Source organism: Pholcus phalangioides, unplaced genomic scaffold (assembly GCF_987345545.1).
Source record: "Pholcus phalangioides strain wild (caught in Gottingen) unplaced genomic scaffold, Ppha-v1.0 ptg000005l_1, whole genome shotgun sequence".
NCBI classification, from domain to species: Eukaryota; Metazoa; Arthropoda; class Arachnida; order Araneae; family Pholcidae; genus Pholcus; species Pholcus phalangioides.
This window is the reverse complement of record NW_028301598.1, coordinates 5,955,439-5,977,849: the sequence shown is the minus strand read 5'-3', so window position 1 is coordinate 5,977,849 and position 22,411 is coordinate 5,955,439. Positions and strand designations below refer to the sequence as shown.

The 22,411-nt window shown below is 36.6% G+C and overlaps 1 protein-coding gene across 1 annotated transcript in view; it reads right to left on the bottom strand.

The window, feature by feature from the left end:
* The window catches only part of LOC149085783 (17-beta-hydroxysteroid dehydrogenase type 6-like), a 29,785-nt gene extending 16,780 nt beyond the window's left edge, over nucleotides 1–13,005 (bottom strand). The window contains exons 1-2 of the mRNA XM_089232183.1: nucleotides 12,637–13,005; nucleotides 7,792–8,007 (exon numbers count right to left, since the gene is read on the bottom strand). Coding sequence (XP_089088309.1) covers nucleotides 7,792–8,007; nucleotides 12,637–12,850 — 430 coding nt within the window. The 5' untranslated portion in view covers nucleotides 12,851–13,005. The remainder of the gene's footprint in view (nucleotides 1–7,791; nucleotides 8,008–12,636) is intronic.
* Between the last annotated feature and the right edge of the window lie 9,406 nt (nucleotides 13,006–22,411).

Here is a 22,411-nt window from a genome sequence, read left to right as displayed (position 1 = left end):
TTCCCACATTGCCCCTGAGATATTAGACACTTTTCACACTGAAAATCAACTTGATAATGATAAAAACATGACTTACGTAATGACTTTGTGAGAAGCATTGATTACGAAACAATTTGATGAAAGTATTGTAAGAGTAGATAAGAACATTGTTGCACAGAATGCAGCACAATAATAATAAAAGAAATAATGTATAATATATTCCATTGAACTGCACAAAAAATAAGTAATTTAATACTAAACTTTTAGCCAAAAAATATATATAAACAATTACAGTAAAACATATCTAATAAATACAGGGTTTGTAGTTTTAGTGCTGTTGTGTTGGGTTGGTAAGACATGCAGTCAGATGGGAAGAGTGTGCATGCGTTCAAACCCACCCTCAGGAAAACTACAGACCTAATATGTTCACATTGGGTGAACGCAGGTGTCGGGGAGATATGATCGAAGCGTTCAAAATTTTCAACGGGATGGACCATGAATTATTAGTACACCGTCAATCGACTGCTTTTACAAGGGGGGTAACATTATCGACTGGTAAGGGAACAATGCGAGGTTATGGTGTCGCACAGGGAGTTTTTCTCTAATAGGGGCGTTAATAAATGGAATAGCTTACCCCCGGAGGTAGTAAGCTGTAACACAATTGACACGTTTAAAAAGAAATACGATAAACATGTTGGGGTAAATCGAGAAGCTCTGTCCATACTTAGGATAAGGCAACCATAATATTCTTTATGGGCATTGGATAATATTTATCATGTGTATATATTGTTTATAATTTTTGTAATTACTTTTTTATTAATTAGGGTTGCTGTATTTTTGAAGTATATGACATCCATATTTGTTGTGGGCAACTTTCTCTCAGCCACCTCGTTGGGCATATTGCCTGTTGTGGCGTTGTATTTGATACTTTCTACCAGAACATCTTTCGCAAGCCAGATGCGAGAAACCTATGTTGTCCCGCGGGACGGAGGATGTGCACTTCTGCAGTATAAAATAATCCCACGCGTTGGCTCAAGTCAGAGAAAAAAATTCTAATGAGGGGGCGATATTATAGAACAAAAAAGTTTGGGAAACTTGTAGACTACTTATTCTATAAAAGGTGCGCCATCTAACGAAAAGCAATGAATTTTTGGTAGTATGAAGACAATGAACAATCAACCAGGGCATATATAGTAGGTATGTACGACATTTTTTAGAATAAAGTAATAAAAATTTTAATTTAATAGCTTACGTCTGAAAATATTGATCAAACAAATTATTGTAAAGTAATGTATTATGTATAATATAACTGAGTTGCATTGTATACGTTGTTTAATGCATTGTTAAGTCAATCAAGGTTGTGGGCTTGTGTGGTTGTCCGCTAGCTACATGACGTATTTCCAGCATGTCGGTGAAATCGGAGGACGCCAGCTTTCTGTCAATCGAAAATGGTCCACCACATGAAGACCGATATCTCCATAATGACAACCTTTACAGTGATGCCCGAGTTCAGTCAACACCACCTATACAACAAAGCCGCCGCACGAAGCTCGTGACGTCACTGAAGAAGGCCGTTTCATCTATTGACATTGGATATCTTTGCCTTTTTTTTTTGCAGTATATCCAATGGCAATAAGAGAAATGGCCTTCATTGACATCACGAGCTTCGTGCGGAGTCCTTGTTGTATAGGTGGTGTTGGTTCAGTTCGGGAACAAGGGCAATGATTGAATATTTGTGCCGTTGTGGGCCTGTTGCTGTCTGTGGCGAGACATTTTAATGCGGATACCGGCTAGCATTCGCTCCTCGAAGTTGGGAACCACAGAAAAATAACTTCAGCCAACTACCACTGCGGCGGCGGTGGGAAGGGGGGGGGGTCCACGCGATGTGAGTCTTTAACTATGACCACTCGACGACCACAGTGGCAATTCGGGCAAAAGAAAAGATTTATATTTCTGATTTAACCACATTTTGTACACATGTCTATGGCTAGGGATAACAGCCAATTACAGAAAATGTATGTATTCAGCCACCTCGTTGGGCATTTTGCCTGTTGTGGCGTTGTTTTTGTATTTGCATTTGCATTAAACATATCTAATAGATACAGGGTTAATTACAGTAATACATATCTAATCAATTTTCCCCTCATTTACAGGGTTACAGTGTTAATGCGGACTTTATCACATCAACCGTTTGTCGCAGTGATATAATTCCAATTTAAAAAATGCTCAAAAAAGTTTAAAAAAATTACCCTGTAATAGTTTCGAGAGTTAAAATACAGTGTGTGACAAAATAAAAAAAAAATCTAAATTTTTTACGGTGCCCTTGTCTTTTGACTTCCAATTGGAAAGTTGTTGCCCTGTCTCTCCTGGAACCAACAAAAAAAAAACAAAAAAAAACAACTTAAATTTCTAAATGCAATATTCGCTGAGATATTCGATTTCAACAACCGGAGAATGTTGGGATAAGGATAGCATAAATGAGGGGGGAAGGAGCGTTGTTCGTTTTTACTGTTTTTCGAAACTTGACACAATGGTTTTTAAATTCAAATATCTAAGCGAATATTGCACTTAGAAGCATGGGATTTTTTTTCTTTTGGCCTCGGGAGATACAGGGTAATAAACTTTATAGCAAATTTTTGGATCCTTAACATCATTGCTATTTTAGTTATTTTTTCCCCTTTCCAATTATAACAAATGATTTTTTTAGTGTCTATTTCAGGCATTTTCAGTGCCTTTTTGGCTGCCTATTTTTAGTGCCTAAACTTCCGAGCTCTAGTCATTAGTCTGTGTTTACTTTGGAGTTTAGATATTTTTCCTCGAATTACTAAAAAAATACTGAACGAATCGTTCTGAAATTTCTGTGTTTTTTCTTTTACATTTTTTGTTGGTTCCCCTAAAAACACTATTGACTAAATTTTCACTGGAAGTTATGAGCGCAAGCTTAGCGTTTATATGATCAAAATTTCAGAACGATTCATTCAGTACTTGTCTAGTCTCTATTCCAGAGAAAATGTCTACTCCAAAGTAAAAATACAGACTTATTACTAGAGTCCAGAAGTTTAGGCACTAGAAATGGTCCAAATAGGCAACCGAAAAAGTCACTAAAATGCATAAAATAGACACTAAAAAGTATTTATAATTATTGGGAAAAGGGGAAACATAAATAAAATACAGCAACAATATTAAGGGTCCAAAAATTGGCGAAAAAGTTTGTTGCCCTGTATCTCCCGAGGCCAATAGAAAAAATTCCATGTTTCTAAATATTTGAATTCAAAAATTGGAGAAAATTTATAAAAGAACAGAAAAAATTTACGGGCGTAACGCTCCTTTTTCCCCCTCATTTATTCTGTCCTTTCCCAACATTTCTCCAATTTTTGAATTCGAATATCTCAGCGAATACTGGACTTAGAAACTTGAGATTTTTTTTTATTGGCCTGAGGAGAGACTGGGCAACACCTTTCTGATTGGAAGTTAGAGGACAAGGAGACGGTATCAAAATTTAAATTTGTTTTTGTTTTGTTACACATTGTATTCTCACTTTCAAAACTGGTAGAGGGTAATTTTTGAACGCCTTTTGAGCATTTTTTTTTAAATTGAAACTATACCTTTACGACGGACGGTTGATGAGATAAAAACCGCATTAAGGGCCATTCAAGTATTACGTCAACATGGATGGGGGGTGGGGGGGGGGTTTCCGATTTGCTGACTTTTGATGACGGGGGGGGGGGGGTGGTTGATTCTTACGTCATCAACCACCCTTTATGAAGATATGGAATATTCTTAATGACATCTTATTCGGTGCTTCAAAAACGGAAAAAAAACCTTTGGATAGTTATTGGGCACCTGAACTAACATTCTCCCTATTGATAAGTCCCCTACAGCAGTGGTTCTCAACCTTTGAAATCTCGCGGCCCGGTTAATTTCTCTTTCGTGATTGGGAGGTCTGACCATACACACGACTAATGGGAAAAAATGAAACAATAAACCACTCACGGCCCGGTTTGACCGATATCAAGGCCCGGTACGGGGCCGCGGCCCGGCGGTTGAGAAACACTGCCCTACAGAACCACTTTAGTGATCTCTAAATACAAATACAACGCCACAACAGGCAAAATGCCCAACGAGATGGCTGATAAAAAGATGCCCATAAAAATATGGATGTCATATATTTCAAAAATACAGCAACCAATTAAAAATGCAATTAACACAAAGTATAAACAATATATACACATGATAAACTATTATACAACGCCCATAAAGAATACTTATTAAATGTTTCACAGATCCTTCAAGTGCTCTGGAAATATTCCCGGGCCGCTTAAGTGCTCTGGAAATGTGCCACGTATTATTCAAGCGATCCGTAACTATGCCACGGCTCACTAAAGTAATCTGGGATTATTCCGCGGGTAACTTGAGTGATGTGGAACCGCACTGGGGAGCCGCTTAAGTGCTCTAAAACTGTGTCACGTGTCACTCAAGGGGATCTCTACATTTGCCACGGATAGTTTAAGTGCTCTGGAACTGTGTCGCGGGTTACTTAACTGATTTTACAATGTGAAAGTGATCTTTGAGGCCTACTTCAGTGATCTGAAAATGTGTTCCGCGGGCCACTTAAATGCTCTGGAATTGTGCCACGGGTCATTTAAGCGATTTATAAATGTGCCGCTTAGTTCATTTTTGCAAAATTGTGTTTGAAGGGACAAGTCACATCATCACATCAGATAACCTTCATGGCCACATTTGGTCTGCGGGTCAAGGGTTTACCATATATGGCTTAAAGGGCGGGTCGCAATGAATTTCTCAAAGAGAAATTTTGAGTTCTTATCCTTCACATAGTATTGAAATTAACATAAATCGACTATAATTACATATAAAGTATTGTCTTTCGAAATTTTAATTAAAAAAATTGCATTAAAAAAAAAATTTCCCTCTGGGGGGAGGTGCACGAGCCCCCTATGCCCCCCCCCCTACACGCGTACGTTTCTGATCTCACCAATATGCGTTGGGAGGTGGGGGCAGTGCTGACGAAATTTTGCTGACAAAAAGGGGGGAGTGGGTCAGAGATTGACTGACTTTTGCTGACAAGGGGGTCAAAAATGGCTAAAAATATGCTGACGTAATACTTGAACGGCCCACCTTAGCACTTACAGGACACCCTGTATAACAGCTGTTGCTAAAATATGTTCAATAATTAATTTATTTAGGCCTGCTAAAAGGATATTGCAGACCCTTGAGAACATAAAGTGTTTGTATAATATTTGTACAGTATTTTATATGTTTGCATTTGTGTATTATACGGTTTGTATTTTGAGCGAAGAAAATACGTTATTACATTAAAAATATCATTGGATGCCTGAATATCCAATTTAATTTCTCATTTTATTATTTATTATTCCCTAAAAATTTAATACTTTTCTTCATTTATTGAATACCATTTTACTATTTGTTTCCAATTGTCATTTATTTTCCATTGATTTATTGATATTTCAGTTCTATTGCACTTTGTTTATATTTATTAATTATACTTATTTGATATTGATCAATTATTTTAACATATGTTCAATATATTTATTGGTTGATCAATTATTTTCAGATTCGTTTAATTTATTTATCAATTGTAAATTAGTCAATATTTTAACATTAATTTAACTAATTTATTTTTTTGAGAATTTGTTTAATTTATTTATTGATTAAACAAATATATTTATTGATTAAACAACATATTTATAATTTAACAAATACTTTAGGATTGTCTAATTTAAATTATTTATTTTTTGTTCTTATTTTTTTTCTTTCATTATTATTATTTTTTCATTATTAATTTTTTTCTTTCATTATTAATTTTTCTTTCTTTCATTATTAATTTTTCTTTCTTTCATTATTAATTTTTCTTTCATTATTAATTTTTCTTTCTTTCATTATTAATTTTTTTTTCTTTCATTATTAATTTTTCTTTCTTTCATTATTAATTTTTTTTTCTTTCATTATTAATTTTTCTTTCTTTCATTATTAATTTTTTTTTCTTTCATTATTAATTTTTCTTTCTTTCATTATTAATTTTTTTTTCTTTCATTATTAATTTTTCTTTCTTTCATTATTAATTTTTTTCTTTCATTATTAATTTTTCTTTCTTTCATTATTAATTTTTTTTCTTTCATTATTAATTTTTCTTTCTTTCATTATAATTTTTTTCATTATTAATTTTTTTTCTTTCATTATTAATTTTTCTTTCTTTCATTATTAATTTTTTTCTTTCATTATTAATTTTTCTTTCTTTCATTATAATTTTTTTCATTATTAATTTTTTTTCTTTCATTATTAATTTTTCTTTCTTTCATTATTAATTTTTTTCTTTCATTATTAATTTTTTTCTTTCATTATTAATTTTTCTTTCTTTCATTATTAATTTTTTCTTTCATAATTAATTTTTTTTCTTTCATTATTAATTTTTTTCTTTCATTATTAATTTTTTTCTTTCATTATTAATTTTTCTTTCTTTCATTATTAATTTTTTCTTTCATAATTAATTTTTTTTCTTTCATTATTAATTTTTTTTCTTTCATTATTAATTTTTTTCTTTCATTATTAATTTTTTTCTTTCATTATTAATTTTTTTTCTTCATTATTAATTTTTCTTTCTTTCATTATTAATTTTTCTTTCTTTCATTATTAATTTTTTTCTTTCATTATTAATTTTTTTTCTTTCATAATTAATTTTTTTTCTTTCATTATTAATTTTTTTCTTTCATAATTAATTTTTTTTCTTTCATTATTAATTTTTTTTTCGATGTATTATCACTTTTTTCCGTATTTGATTTTTCCTTTTCATTTTTTGCTCATATTTTTAATTGATTTTTAATTTTTTTGTTCATTCATATTTTCTATTCATGTATTATTTCACTCTAATTTTTTATTTATTGATATATATATATATATATATATATATATATATATATATATATATATATATATATATATATATATTTTTTTTTTTTTTCCATTGATTTTCATTTTCACCATTAAAGCGCTGACTTATTCACCATTTGCATCCTCTCGCATTTATATTCTCGTAACCATTTCCCGTCGTTTTTATTGTCATTCATGTCTACTTTCTTTCATTCTGGTTTTTGCGATTTCGAAGATCGCAAGGAATTAGTTTTTGTCATCTCTTATTCATTCCAATTTTTCATTCATTCATTCTTATTTTACGTTCCTTCTCATATTTTTTATTCATTGCAATTTTACATTCATTATCCTTTCTTATTCATTACTATTTTCTATTTATTCTAATCTCTAATCCATCGCAATTTTTCATTTAAGCACATTTTTTATTCATTTTCATTTCATTCCAATTTTCCATTCATTGTCTTTATTCATTCTTTCTCGTTTTTAATCGATTACTATCTTATTCTCTTCTCTTACTCATTACTATTTTTCAATCATTCCATTATTTTTCAATTATTCTCATTTTTTACGTATTACCGTTTTCCCATTCATTCTCATTTTTTATTCACGGTCATTCTTCATTCACTTCTATTTTTATACATTTTTCCTTTTATTCCTTTCAATTTTTCATTCATTCCGATTTTCATTTTATTTCTACACGCTACATTCATTTTTATTCGACATTTAGTCAGTTTTATTCCGAATACATACATAATTTTTTTTTAATGAAAATATAAAAAAGTGTACTCTCTTCTCTTATTACAAGAGAAAACATCAATGATATTATCATGATTGATAATACGTATCACTATTGGCATTATCAATTCACCCTCCCTCTCCCTCCACCCCCTTGAATTTTTATCTCACCTTTTTCTCCAAGTTCGGACTCGATCCTCTTGAGTGCGGCATGGACCTGGTCATGTTTAGTCACATCCAGCGGTAGGACATGCATCCTGGATGTTGGACATCGTTCTTTGAGAACCTGCGCACCTGCACCATCCTCATCAAGGCAACCGGCGTAAACGATGAAGCCGGTCTTGCTTAGACGCTGCGCCAGGGAGTGACCGAAACCAGTGTCGCATCCTGGAAAACGATTGCGGTCAAAAATCTGAATATACAGTTTAGTTACTGAATATATCGGCATTTGATAAGATTTATGTTACAGTAACTGTGATAAATCGGATATTATGTATAATAACTAGTTATTATATATAATATGATCTAGTAGCAGTGTGTCTATAAAACTCATGCTCCACAGGCATTACCCGAGAGCCTCATGTCCGTAACGGGCCAACATGGTGAGATCTTGTGGTATTGTTTTCGAGAGTAAGTACGTTGACATGTAATTTGTTACTTCTATCTTGGTATGGCACCCAATTTTCCCTGAGGATCAAGTACGTTGAGACAGCGTAAGACAGACATTGCTCTCATAATAATAACTGGTTATTATACATCAAAGCTGAAGATGTCTGCCTTCGCTCCATTCGCAGATTAAGATTTTTTAAGCCCGCTTTCTCTCGGGTGTGGATCCAGAGGGAGGCCATGGGAAAGACTGCCCCCCCCCCTCCCAAGAGCCGAAAAATAAAGGGGAAATTTGTCTGTTCCCATAAAATACAGGACTATCAAATGAACCTCCCTTCACGTGGTCCTGGATCCACGCCTGATTCGAGGGAATGTCCATCTCACCATTGATTCGAACATTGACCTTCCAGAGACGGGTTGGCCCGAAAACAACTCGTTCGTGTTTCCTCAATTAAAAACACAATCCCATTGCTCTCATAATGCTATTATTTATAATAATGCACGTCGTGATATTTACCGCAAAACTGCTGAACCCCCTCCCTCAAGAACACGTATTTTAGAGTTTACGATTTGAAACAAACAAAAGAAATTGGTATTATTATTATTAAGTCGTGGTAGTGACTAGATAGTATGAGGGTCATTTTATTTCTCACAGGAAGAGAAGATTAAACTAGCCATATTCGTGCTGGTAAAGGGAGGGTTCCTTCGAAGAATGCGGTGAACTGGAAATTCTGCAAGTAAAAGATTCACGCGTCCTTCATTTTCTGTTGCTTGTAAACACAGTATTGGGAAATGAAAAGGGAGGCGAAATAATTCAGTGAATATAATGAATAATAATGACGATTTCGCCGTTAAAGTTAATGGGGCCAATTATCCATCTAAGAAGGCAGGTGGTCTCTGTAACGATTTCTCAAGGCACTAATTGCGCATTCATGGGCCTTGAGAATGGCAAATCGGAAAAAAAAAAACACTGATAGTATTTCGAAAAACAATTCTCGTAGAGAAATTACGATTTTATTGTAGTTTTTATCGCACAAAAATCGTAGGCTTGTCTGTATTTATTTTGAGGATACCAGTGTTTCTTAACCATTTTTCGCTCTCATGGCTTCCTTGCCGAATAGAGGGCCCCACCTCTCATCCAGGAGCGGGACTATTTCTACAAATTGAATTGATTTTACGGCCGGGATTACACTATAAAAGTTTAATAAAAGATCTTTTATAAAACTTTGAAAATTTAACCAATAGGCGCATCGGTTACATTCGAGCAAATGCAACCGGTGATCTTATTGGTTGAATTTTTCAAGTTTTACCAAAGAGCTTTGGCAAAAACTTTATAGTATAACCCCGGCCTTGGAGTAAATTTATTGTAAACCGGACGTCTGAGCTAGAGTTAATTGAAGCTCCTTCTACATGGGGGGGGGGGTCCTATGTAAGGCTGTCTCAACGTAATTGATCCTCAGAGAAAATTGGGTGCTTTACCAAGATAGAAGTAACAAATTACATGTCAACGTACTGTGATACAGTGAACTGTAATTTCAGTTGCTTGCTGAAAGTAGCTGGATCATAAAGGATTTTTTAGTTTTACTTACTGCATCGCTGACATCTTTGCCAATTTTCCCGACATTCAATTAGAATTTTTATATGAGTTGCACTATTTATATGGCAACGAAATCATAAAAAAAATTAAATTGATATTTCCTGCTCATGCTTAAATAAAAACCATCTATTAAAAATGAACATGTACATGTCACATTGTAAATTTCTTCATAGTATGTCTCATGTATGGGGTAAATTTTTCTGTGAGGTACGTAAAAATTTATTGAAAACTCCGCATGTTATAATCAAAAAACACGCGATGAGAAAATTGGTTTTTTTTTATAAGAAACTTCTATAGCTTCTTGAATATACGTATTACTTGCACGACATTCACGAAGCAAACGGTATTTACAAATGCATTCTAGTATCTCACAAAGCCAGTCAAATATTTTGTGAAAGTTACAAATCATTTTACAGCTTTCTATGTTACAAGGTTGATCAAAAATATATTTTTTTAAATTTTTGTCGGTCCTCTAAAAACACTCGTGACTACATTTTCACTGGAAGTTATGAGCATAAGCATAGCGTTTATGTATGATCAAAATTTCAGAACGATTCATTCAGTACTTCTTAGTAATTCGAGAAAAAATGTGTTAACTCCTAAGTGCTTATGAGTCCAAAGGCTTATACTAGAGTCAGTTTAGGCACTAAAAATGGTCAAAATAGGCATCCAAAAAGATACTAAAAATTTCTAAAATAGACACTAAAAAAACGTAGTTATAAATTATTGGAAAAGGGAAAAATAACTAAAATTTGAACGATATTAAGGTTCCGAAATTGGCTATAAAGTTTGTTGCCCTGAATCTCCTGAGGTCAACAGAAAAATGCCAAGTTTAAGTGCAAAATTTCCTAAGATATTTGAATCAAAAAATCGAAGAAAAGTTATGAGGGAGCATCAAAAACGGACAACACTCCTTTCCCTCATTTTATGCTGTCCTTTCCCAACATTTCTCCGATTTTTAAATTCTAATACCTCGGCGAATATTTCACTTAAAATTTTTTTTATTTGTTTGGGCCCCACGAAAGACAGCGCAACAACTTTCAAATTGGAAGTTAGAGGACAGGATGACCGTATCAAAATTTCGACTTTTCATTTTGTGACACGCTGTATTTTCACTCTCGAAACTAGTACAGGGTAATTTTTGAACGCATGCTGAACATTCTGTAAATTGAAACTTGACGGTTGATGAGATAAAGGCCGCATTAGCACTTACAGGACAACCTGTGTTGCAAAATTATAATAACGATTATATTTTATTATATATATTATATTATATAAAAATTATAAAAAGATTATGCAATTATAATTTTGATTGAAATTGTAGTTCTGTTTGTTTTAACGGGAACTCTCAAAATCTTGATGCGAATTCGACGGTATGTATATTGTAATCTGAAAACTATGTACAGCAGAGATGAAAAGTCTTCGTCACTTCTATGTATCCCGTATTACGGGACATTCCTGTGGTTTTCGTTGTCCCGTCTTTTCAAAGATACTTTTTTTCAATTTGTAGTGCAGTAAAACATCTCTTTTACGATCATTGATGGTACAAAAAAATTTGTCCGTAATTAGGGTGACCGTTAATTAGGGGTTTGAGATGTTTACTTTCATTATACAAGGGGGAATTATTATTTGGCCGTAAAAGAGAGGTGATCGCATCTGTGGGGTGTCCGAGTTTTGATATATTTACTAAAGTCATGAACACACACACACACACACACTGCGATTTGTAGCAGCCCTTCATTTTCACACCCTTCATAAATTTCAGCCGTGACTAGTATAATTTTGCATTGAAAGCAATAAATTGAAATTTTTGGCGCGATTTAGTGATATCTTGTATTTGGGATAGCAATTTGCTGCATTCTCCTCGATGATGTTTGCAAATGTTTCGGAACCTAAATATGAACGTATAATTTTATTTGAACCCATATGAAAATGTTCCTAAATATTAATTACAACGGGTGAATAATTTTATCAGGTCTGCCTGCGGACTACAGGTTGGGAAACGCTGCTATATAACGATATTATTTTATAGAAATAATATAATAATTTATACAATTTTAAATTCCTCATCAGTGTCTGTTCTTTCGAGGGTGTTTAATATAGCATCGATATTTTGCACTACCTACCCGCCGAAAGTGTTAATGAGGTTGCCACAAACACCAAACTACTTTCTACGTAGTGCACACAAGTGTCATGCAGAAAACTACTTTACAGGGTGAAACAATTGACTGAATTTTATTTACTGTATCAACTAATGAATTAGAAACTTTTTTGCAGCGAACTAAAACGCATTTATACTAACAACGCCAATTCCTAATAGAGGGCAATAGCAGCATAAATTTGACTGCCTCTGATGATATAACCATAACCCTTCCACAACGATATTTTTTTCTTTGTCCACAGTTTATCATTATATGGAGGTTTCACTGCATAACAAGCAATACATTTTGGATATTATGAGAGGGTGGCGTTGAAATTGACCTTTTGACGCGTCAAGCGGGTTCGCGGAACATCGATCTTTACTAAAGAGAGTCCGCAGTATCAAAAAGATTAGGAAAAACTACCAATATTACTGTTAAAGAATACAGTAAAACCTTTTTTGCGGTCACCAACGGGACAAAAAAGTTCGTCCGTAAAAGAGGGGTGATCAGTAATAAAGGGGTTTGAGATGTTTATTTACATTATACAAGAGAAATTATTATTTGGCTGTAAAATAGAGATGACCGCATCGGAAGGGTGTCCACTAAGAGGGGTTTTTATTATATATTCAAGATAAAATTCACGAGAATCGAAACCAAAACTAAATACTCTACCGGTTATCAGCACAACTTTATCCGTGGGATCAACTTTTCTTCCGGGAATGGCGTAAAGTAACATCTTGGACAGGAACCCGGCGATAAAAACGCTGACCACGAACCATCCCGTTTGCTGGAGAACGAATCGGAATCCGTCCGAAAAATCGCACAACTTCGTGACGAGGGCGAACGACGCACAGAAAATCAAGACACATTTCGAGATGGCGGCCATCTCTCTCTCTCACTCACACAGGGTTCACATATAATGTTAATCCAATCGTTCAGTATTATAATGCTTCCATTTACTCAGGAGCCGACGAATATACAGTCCACGGCTGCTCAAGAGCACGCACGACCTTAATGGCACAAGGATGAATACGCCACTATGGGAAGTGATACAACTGTTTTTACCCTCTCAAACACTTTCCACCCGCCCCTTTTATCTCTTTTCTTCTTTTCTTTTATACGAGATAATCTCTTCTTGATTTTGAAATAACAGAAAGAAAAACTATTCCCCTGAGATATATCAGTGTTTGTTTCCTTGACGCGATTGTTTCCTTTCATTCCGAAATTCGTAATTAAATGAAATGAGCGTCAGGTGTCGCCCGTTTCTCATAATGAACAAAAGAAAGGCTTTCTGTACGCATATTCGGCAGCGGAATGATGCAAAACCCACTATATATCAAGATCCTGTTGAGTAATAACCACTACTAAACTCTTTTGACAATTTTGAAAATTACCCCTAAAATGTCCTTTATAGTACATACCAAGAAAGGAAGATGTAATTAACGCTCTGGGTTGATTGTGTTGCTTCGTGTGAACGCAGGTCTTTCTCTCATGCGTCGTAATCATTTTTATCTGTAGATGATGACATTGAAAAAGCTCACCAAAAAGTATTTCATAAAAGAATAGATTAGAGATGTGTCATGGGTTGTTATATAAGAAATATTTCCTATTATAGCGTCTTGGTATTTTCGTACGATGCGTAATGGGGCTTTCAACAGCGTTTCTCTGTCTGGATGAGTTTCGGTGATTACATTGCATTCAGTTTTATGATCTCAGGGCTTCCGGAACTTGTCTAATTTCATAGTTGAAGAAATATGAAGCTTTTTTTAAGCCAAGTCAAATTATCCAGTTGGAATAATGCTCGAATCTTTGGGAATGTGGTTGCAAAAATGCAGAATTTCCAACACGCGTCAAACTGTCAAGTTAGAGAAATGTGAGTGCGTGTGCTTTTTTTCTTTTTTTTTGGATATGTCATACTGTCTACGAGTTAGAGAAATGTGGAATTCTCTGGAAGTGTTGAACTTTTACAGCATAACTCTCCGGTCTTCTTCGACCACCTGGTTATTATCTATTCATTGAGACAGAGCAGCGGGTCATGATCTGGTTAGGAGGAAAAGGAAGTGCTGAACTGGCGGGGTTTCTATGAGTATTGAGTATTTATCCTTTTTTTAAAATTTGTTATGGATCTGGTGACCATGCGCGGATCTGGAGGGCGGGGCGATGAGAGCTATCACCAAGCACCGTAGCCCTTCCAAAGAGCCGAAGAATATGTCGTAAATTTTTCTGTCCCGTAAAATACAATATTATCCAATACACCTACACAATAAGTCGCTTCTTCGACATACCGCCCTGAATCCACCTGCTTCCGCTCCATTCGCGACCGAACATGTCTGTCTCCTTTTCATTCACAGCTGAAGATATCTGCCTAAGCTTCATTCGCAACTGCAGATATCTGCTTTCGTTCAGGCACGATCCAGGGGTGGGGAGAACGATCGTCTTTCTCAAAAGCGGATTAATATGGGAAAATTTTTCTGTCCCGTAAAATACGGGATAATTCAAAGAACTTCAGTAGTTCGCACCTTCCGACACCTCGTCCTGGATCCGCGCCTGCTAGTGACCTCATATAGTATATATAAATACTACTACTTAACCGTACATGCACCTTGTACTCATTCCTCTGCGGAATTTCTAACTGAGTTGCGCTTGTTTAGTGTTCATGCTGCCATCTGTTTTCCATTTTCTGAAGTAAAGATGGAAATGCTTGAATTTTCATGTTATGTCTGTATCGTGTTGTAGGTCTGCCTGCTCTCTGCGGAAAGACTTTTTCAAATGGGAGACCAGCTCATATATATAAATACTGCATAAATTTTGTTTGAAGTGTATTGTGGTAAAAAAAAAAATGATATAACTTGGCATTTTGCTAGAATTACAAAATCTGAACCACAAGTCAATTGTGCTACAAGATAGCTAGAATTAAGACGCCTTTATATAGGGGTTCTAGCTAGAATAAAGGTAAACTAAATAAATTAAAAAAAATAATTAGTAGAAATATGTAATTACATCAGTGGTTCTCAAACTTTTGTCACTCGCGGCTTTCTTGCCCTGTTCATGGTTCGATTGCAACTCCCTAGAATAGTTAAATAGACATGGTTGCATTCATTGAAAAGAAACCAACTTCAAAGAGCATAAACAGTGATATACATAAATATTTCCAGCACCTCCCCTAGGAGTTGCGACGCACACTTTCAGAAACACTAACCTGTATGAATCGAGACGGGCGGCCATAACAAATATGGATGTCCAAATAATCTAAATACAGCGACTCAAAATTCAAATAATATTAAGAAATAAACTAAAAATCAGAAGAAGGGATAGTGGAAGAAATACCAAAAAAAAAAAAAAAAAAACTATTCCGCCAAGCTTGCGTGACTCCTCGATTCCTCCCACAATAAATATCATACTTTCTGTCCAATGTACCGACCGAGGGGAATTTATACGACGACAGTAGAAAGTGATCTATTACATGTATTCATAATCCTGTTGGTGGAGGGGGGGGGGGGAGGGGATAACTCTCTGCGACTTCCTCTTGCGATTCATCACAAAAACTCCCCATTCATTGTGTATGGAAGATTTTTTAACTGTAAGAATTACTTTATGTGTCACCGGGGAATTAGGGGAGATCTAGAGAGTTCAAAAATGCTTAGGCGGGGCATGGCCAGTGGCATATTTGCAGGGAGGCTTAGCAGGCTATAGCCCAGGGTGACAAATTCGTGGGGGGACGGACGGTGAATTTGGGAATTGAGTGGTCAAGAAAATTGGTAGGGTGACAGAAGGTGGTAAAATTTTATAGACACAGGTGGAAAAACCAAAATAAAGTAAAAAGTAAATGACCAAAATAGTGACCTTCAGAACGAGGGACTACATCAGTGAGTGAACTAGAGTATGCGAGAGCAAGTAAATGACGAAAAAAGTGACCTGAAGGGCGAGGGACCAGTTGAGTGAAGAGCCAAAATAGTGAGTGACCTACAGTGTGCGTGAGCTAGCATGTGAGTGCCCATGGCCTCCACATCCTGAAGCAATGCCTCTAGGCTGGAATCTTCGGCGGGCCCGCATACCAGACTTTCACGAGCACTTCTATAGTGAATTCATAGATTCATAGCATGGGAAAAAAACAAATAATGGTAATTGTCCTGGTCCCTGTCGGGCCCTCGAGACAATTACCATAATTTTTTGATTTTCCTATGCTATAAGTTCATTATAGAAGGGTGTGCTGATGAGTTACTTACCTCGGTCCGGCGAATATGATTCGCCATACGGGGGTTCCCCCGAAGGGAGCATTTATTTTCTCCATTAAAAAGAAAAACAAAAAAAAACCAAAAACCATATATATATATATATATATATGGTGACGGAGCACATACATATATTACCCCCCCTTCCGGGAGCACCATTGGCCCCCGAGGTTAACAATTCACCTGACAAAACAATTTACATTGCATTACAATTAAATAACAGAACAAAAGATTACTGCTACTATTGCAACTTACATTATACCTCGGGCAGCACCATTTAACATCACGCGAGGAGGAATTCGACGCTCCCGAGGTTATTACATTAAGACGTCATTATTGCTTTAATAAATCTATATATATAAATTTGATTTTCTGTCTGTCTGTGTGTGTGTGTATGTTCTCTATACAAATCTACAATTTTAGATCGATCGTCGCCAAATTTTGCATATATACCAAATGGGACCCGACTTGAACGATAGGCTACTTTAAAATTTCGTCAGACAAGGGCAAATGCCCCAAATGGGCAAAAAACTGTCCGGCAACAATGGTTTTTGGGCCTCAACAATCACTTTCCGAACGTTTACTTTGGTTACCGTGGTTCCCTAGCGATGAGTTTCAGACGTGTTTATGTATTTACAATGGTTTGTCACTTCTTTAATGCTGCCAGTTATGTATAATAGTTTATGCCTTTATAATGGTTGGCCACATTTTCAATACTCCCAGTAATGAGGCGTTTTGAATAGACGTCATAATCATCATCAGCATCGCTTTGAGGGTCAGGAAAAGGGTGAAAATCCTCATAGAAATCAGTGTTGAAATTGCCGATTTTAATGTAGAAATGCGGAAATTTGGTGGGTTTTCTGTCACATCAATAATTTTAAAAATTGTATTGAATTCTCGATACGAAGCCCAGGAGATTAAATTATGAAACAATTATCCAGACCTACTTTTGAATTGGATATCCAGGAAATAACATTGATTTCTACTTTTTATTTATATCTTCTCAAGCATGAAAATTAATGTCACCGTATTGTCTTTTATTATTCAACAGCATAAATTCATATAGTTTAGGTTACTTTAAAATCAATTATAGGTCCGTAAAGTACATCGAAGAAATTCCACAGCTTTAATTAAGCATTGTTGGAAGCAGAAACAGGCAGAAATAGATAACTTGAAGTTCGGGAGGGGATCGAAATACCTAGCGCCCCTTAAAAAAGGAAAAAAAAATATTTGTTTCCGTTTCATTAAATCTAGATTTGTTTATTTCATGAAGTTGCTCAAGAAGTCGCCATATTGGTTAACTTAGACACGGTTTGCATGTCCCTCAAAGAAAGACGGAGATATCACGTGATCCAAAAAGCCTCATTGAAGAAATCCCGGGCAGCGCCGGGTATTATAGCTAGTATTAATATACATGCGTTTTTTATGTCTCGCAAATGTTGAATGTGTGATCCATTCATATTAGAATATAGAAGGGTGTGTGGAAAGTCTATCTTGGGGGGAAGGGCTCACCTAAAATTCTAACCTAGGGACCTGTTCCAGGATGTGGGAGGGGGGGGGGGGGTCAAGCCTTTATCTTTATCTTTATCTGAAACCGACGATAGCTCAGGCCTACCACAATGAAGTGATTTTTAGGGGGTCAAGCCTGCATGCGAGTAACCAAAAGAGGGGAATTAGAGCAGCATTTCTCTAAATTTTTGTACCCAAGGACAAATGCCTGAAAATTTTTGACGGACTACAATGAGTAATGGTACTATATGAGGGCTCGTATATTTTTAATTTTACCTAATGGTACGTACTTATTTTACGGGACACATCCCACGGGTTTTTTTTTTGTGTTGTACCAACATTTTTTCATAAAATTGTCTCGTTTTTTCAACGAAACTCGATTTAATTTCTTATCCTTGACAAAATTAACTTATTCATGTTTTTATGAATAATTTAATCATAACTCATTCACTAGTCTTTCCGTATGCCCCCACCCACCCCCCACATCCTGGAACAGGGCCCGTAGGCTGGGATCTTCAGCGGACCCCTGGTCAAAATTTTCGCGGGAATCTTCTATAGCGAATTTACACCATAAAAAACAAAAAATATAATGATATTTTTATCATTAAAGCAACACAAGGTTGACGAGGCTTCATCCAACACCACACTAAACATAATATATTTCTAATGTAGTGTTGCTTCATCCCAGGGCCCGATACTGTTCATCGCATCGTTTTTCCTTATTTTTCATACAGGGTGGGCAAAAAGTCCGTAGAAACTCCAAAAATTCATAAAAACTGGAAAAATAACCGAAATAAAAAACGGTTTGTAAGGTTAGCATCGTTATGTCACGGGAATGTTTTAGCTGGGAATAAAAATAACTTAAAAACAGCCGCTAGGTGGCGCTGACATACGCAAGGATTTTTTAAGCCGAGAAAAAATAATTCAAAAACAGCCGATAGGTGGCGCTGACGTAAACAAGTCAAAGAAAAGATACGCAAATAACGAACAAAATGCCTTCAAATCGTTTATTACAGCAGTATGTGTTCCACATGACCGTCACCACAGGGGATAACACATTGCAGGCGAGTCACAAATCAGCAATGGCAGAGTGCAGCGGGTCCACATACACGGTTTACAACGGTGAATTAGTCGGGGATTAGGAGCGTAAGCATGGGCGGAGATACCGGTGGGGGGGGGGGGCGTGAGGTGAAGTCGACTGATCTAATGCATATATGTATAGATGAATCGACAAAAACATCATCTTGACCCCTCAGCAATAATGGCCGTGCCTCCGGAGACTTCCAAGTCTATCTCCGCCTATGAGCGTAAGTTCTCGTAGCCGTCTCATTTGCATATGTCCACAGAAGTCGTTCATACCGGCGCCACCCATCGGCTGTTTTTTGAGGTTTTTTCCTGTTTAAAAAAAATTCCCGTGACCTATCGATGCGAACCCTGCAAACCGTTGTCTATTTCTGTTATTTTTCCGGTGTTTATTAATTTTTAGTTTAAGCCCACCCGGTATTATAAATTCACTGTTATTACTTCTTCCAAACCGCACATGCATCTCGTCCATCTTCCTCTACGGAACATCTAACGAATGGGTACATGTCCGAATGTGTGTGTGTGTGTGTGCATTGGCGTAGACAGGCGATGGGGGGAGGGTTGGATCCTTACCCCCTCCAAGCCGAGATCATGTTATTTGCAGTTATGTTATTTTGCAGGGAAAAAACGTAACCCCCCCAGAAGAAGAAAAAAATTTGAACTCTCCCCAAGGGCGTAGCGGGGGGGGGGGGGAGACTTGGGGGGGGGATCTGGTCCCCCCCCCCCAAAATGTGGGAAAATGCCCGAAAAAAGCGAAAAAGATGGCCAAATCTATTGTTCTACCACTTTGCCCCCCCCCCCCCCCGAAATGAAAAACGTGCCCCCGAACGAAATTTCAGGCTACGCCCCTGCCTCCCCCAACCAAGAAAATTTTGCGTACGCATATGTGTAGTGAACATAACGGAAAGTCTGCTTATATGTAAGGTTATCAAGCGTCCTCCTACGCAAGGGCGTACCCAGGATCTGAACTAAAGGGGGCAACTCACCGATATTAAATTAATACATCTGTGCTGTGTGTGCCAAGTACTACACTTTAGTTTCTCTTCTGGGAGGGGTAGCTGCCCTGCGAAGAAAAACAAATTTTCCCTGGGTCGCACGCATTCACCAATAGCCGTCGAAATTTCCAGAATTTTTTCTGTTTCTCCCTTTTTCAGTAGTTCTGTTTTTGAGTTAGGGAAAATTATTGTTGTGGCCGGTTTTTTATTGGTCGGAATAGTGGCACCATCTATTGAGAAAATTAGAATAAGTGACGTTACTGAGGGTGTGTACGCAGGCGTCCTCCTTTCTCAGTTTTCGAACCTGCTAACCCTATTTCTATGGAAAGGTTGTTATGTGGTGCTTGTCAAATGCTGCCACCTGTCTTCCGAATTCGGAAGCAGACAAATTTGTTTGCTTTTGTCATGCGTGAATTATGTCATGCTTTGTTAAAATGTTATACCAATGATTGTTGCCTGTGGACAGACATTTTTAATAGGAGATCGACTAGCATTCGCTCCGTGAAGTTGTTAAACCACAGAACACCAAATTTATCTGACCACCACTATGCCACGAATGGGCCCAAATTGTCGCCTGACGTCAATAAAAACGCTTTTTGGAAGTCATGAAATGTCTCAAACATGACGTGATGAAATGGTCGTTATGTCCATTTTGCAAACGTCAAAATTAACGTCAAAAAAATTACCATTTGCAAATAGTTCAACTTTCAGAAGGTAGATGGCGGTATTTGAAGAGACGGGAGGGGAAAAAAGGTATGACTTTTTGGTGCAGGTCGGATTCGAACCCAGTTCATTCGAAGCTTGAGCCTACGCATCTCACGCCATGCCATGCCTCTACCGATCGCGTTATAGCAGCCGTCATTGGGTGTTATTTAATGAAGACTTTAAAAGTATTGATTAGTTATATTACAATTGCCGTTTAATTTCTTCCTGGGTTTAGCCGATGGCAGTTATTTTTTCGTTTTCTTTTATTTTTTTATACTTGAAAAATCGTATAATTATTATTATATAATTATACGCAAATAATTATATTGTATAATATAATTATACAATATAATTATTTATATTGCGTTATTTATAATTATCGAAAAAAAAAAGATTTTAAAAAAATTCATTTTTTTAGCTCAATGTACACGCAAAGAATTCGTTGCATCTTTTTCAATTGTTGAGAGATCCTCTGATCTTCCGTAAAAAACATGACATGGATGCAATTATAATTTATATAACGTGTTGATAAATTTATATGAACAATTACTCATTGAAAAATTTTACATTTCCATTCAAACAAAATCGCAATTAAAAGTACTTGATTTATCTTGTGACAACCCAGGGGCGTAGCCAGAAATTTCGTTCGGGGGGGGACCACTTTCATTTCGGGGGGGGGGACCAAAGTGACAGAACAATGGATTTGGCCATCCTTTTCCCTTTTTTCGGTCATTTTCTCACATTTCGGGGGGGGGGGGACCAGACCCCCCCCCTGGCTACGCCCTTGTGACAACCAGTAACGAATATGCCTAGGGTAATTTTGAAACACCCTCTGAAGGTTCATTAACAAATATTTTGGGTAATTTTGATATTTTCATCCGGAACAGAATTTTTCAGTTGGAAAGAAAGTCGTGATTTTTATGACGCAAAATCATTTACGCCATAAAAAAATCACGTCATTTAATGACCTTCATTGCTAATAAGGTCATGAAATGACCTGATATTTCAATAAGGTCATCAAGAATCAGGTTATTTCCTGACCTTTACTGTTCGTGGCCATTAAATGACTTTGAAATGACGTGATTTTTTTTTGACTGACGTCATTCAGAGAAAATGACCAAATTTTGACGTCATATTTGACGTCAGGCGACTACTTGGGGGTTGTGTCCTCACGATGTAAATTCCTCAAGGTGCTCGCACGATCGCACAGCGTAGCACTATAAATTCACTGCAGAAGGGGCCCGTGAAGATCCCAGACTAGGAGGTCCTTATGCAGGATGTGGGGGCATGGCTCCCACCAGGGCTGCAATTAGGGAGGGGGAGCAGACGAGTCTGGTGCCAAGGGGACTGTACCAGAAAGGACGCAAATTTCACCCTCGTACTTCCCTTCAATATTACAGGGGGGGGGGGTGTCCAAATGCGTGCTTTTACTGGCTGGCTAATCATCTAGTTGATCCCTGACTCCCTCTAACCTGTTGCAAAGAATAGTTTGTGGGTCCATTCTGCAGTGAATCTAAAGCAGGACAAATTAAAAAAAAATGCCCCGAATCGGTCCCTGGGCACTTATTTCACCAATTACAGTTTTTTTAATGTTTCAAATTCTCATTCCCCATGTGCCCCCCCCTTCCCACACATCCTGAAAGCAGGGCCCCTAGGTAGGGTTCTTCAACAAGCCCCCAAGCCAGACATTATACGGGCCTTCTATAGCGAATTCCTTGCATCGAAAAAAGGAACCGGGCTATAAGCCTGGTGCCCTTTCAGCCCTACCCTTGTGGGGACCATAGGCTCAGCAAGCTCGAAACATTTTCAAAAGTTTGGGATTTAATATTCCCGTATTTGTTTTTAAGTAATATGGTCAGCGATATCATAGAGCAAGACGACAGAATGACGTCACATTTGATCCACGGATATTTCACACCCGGC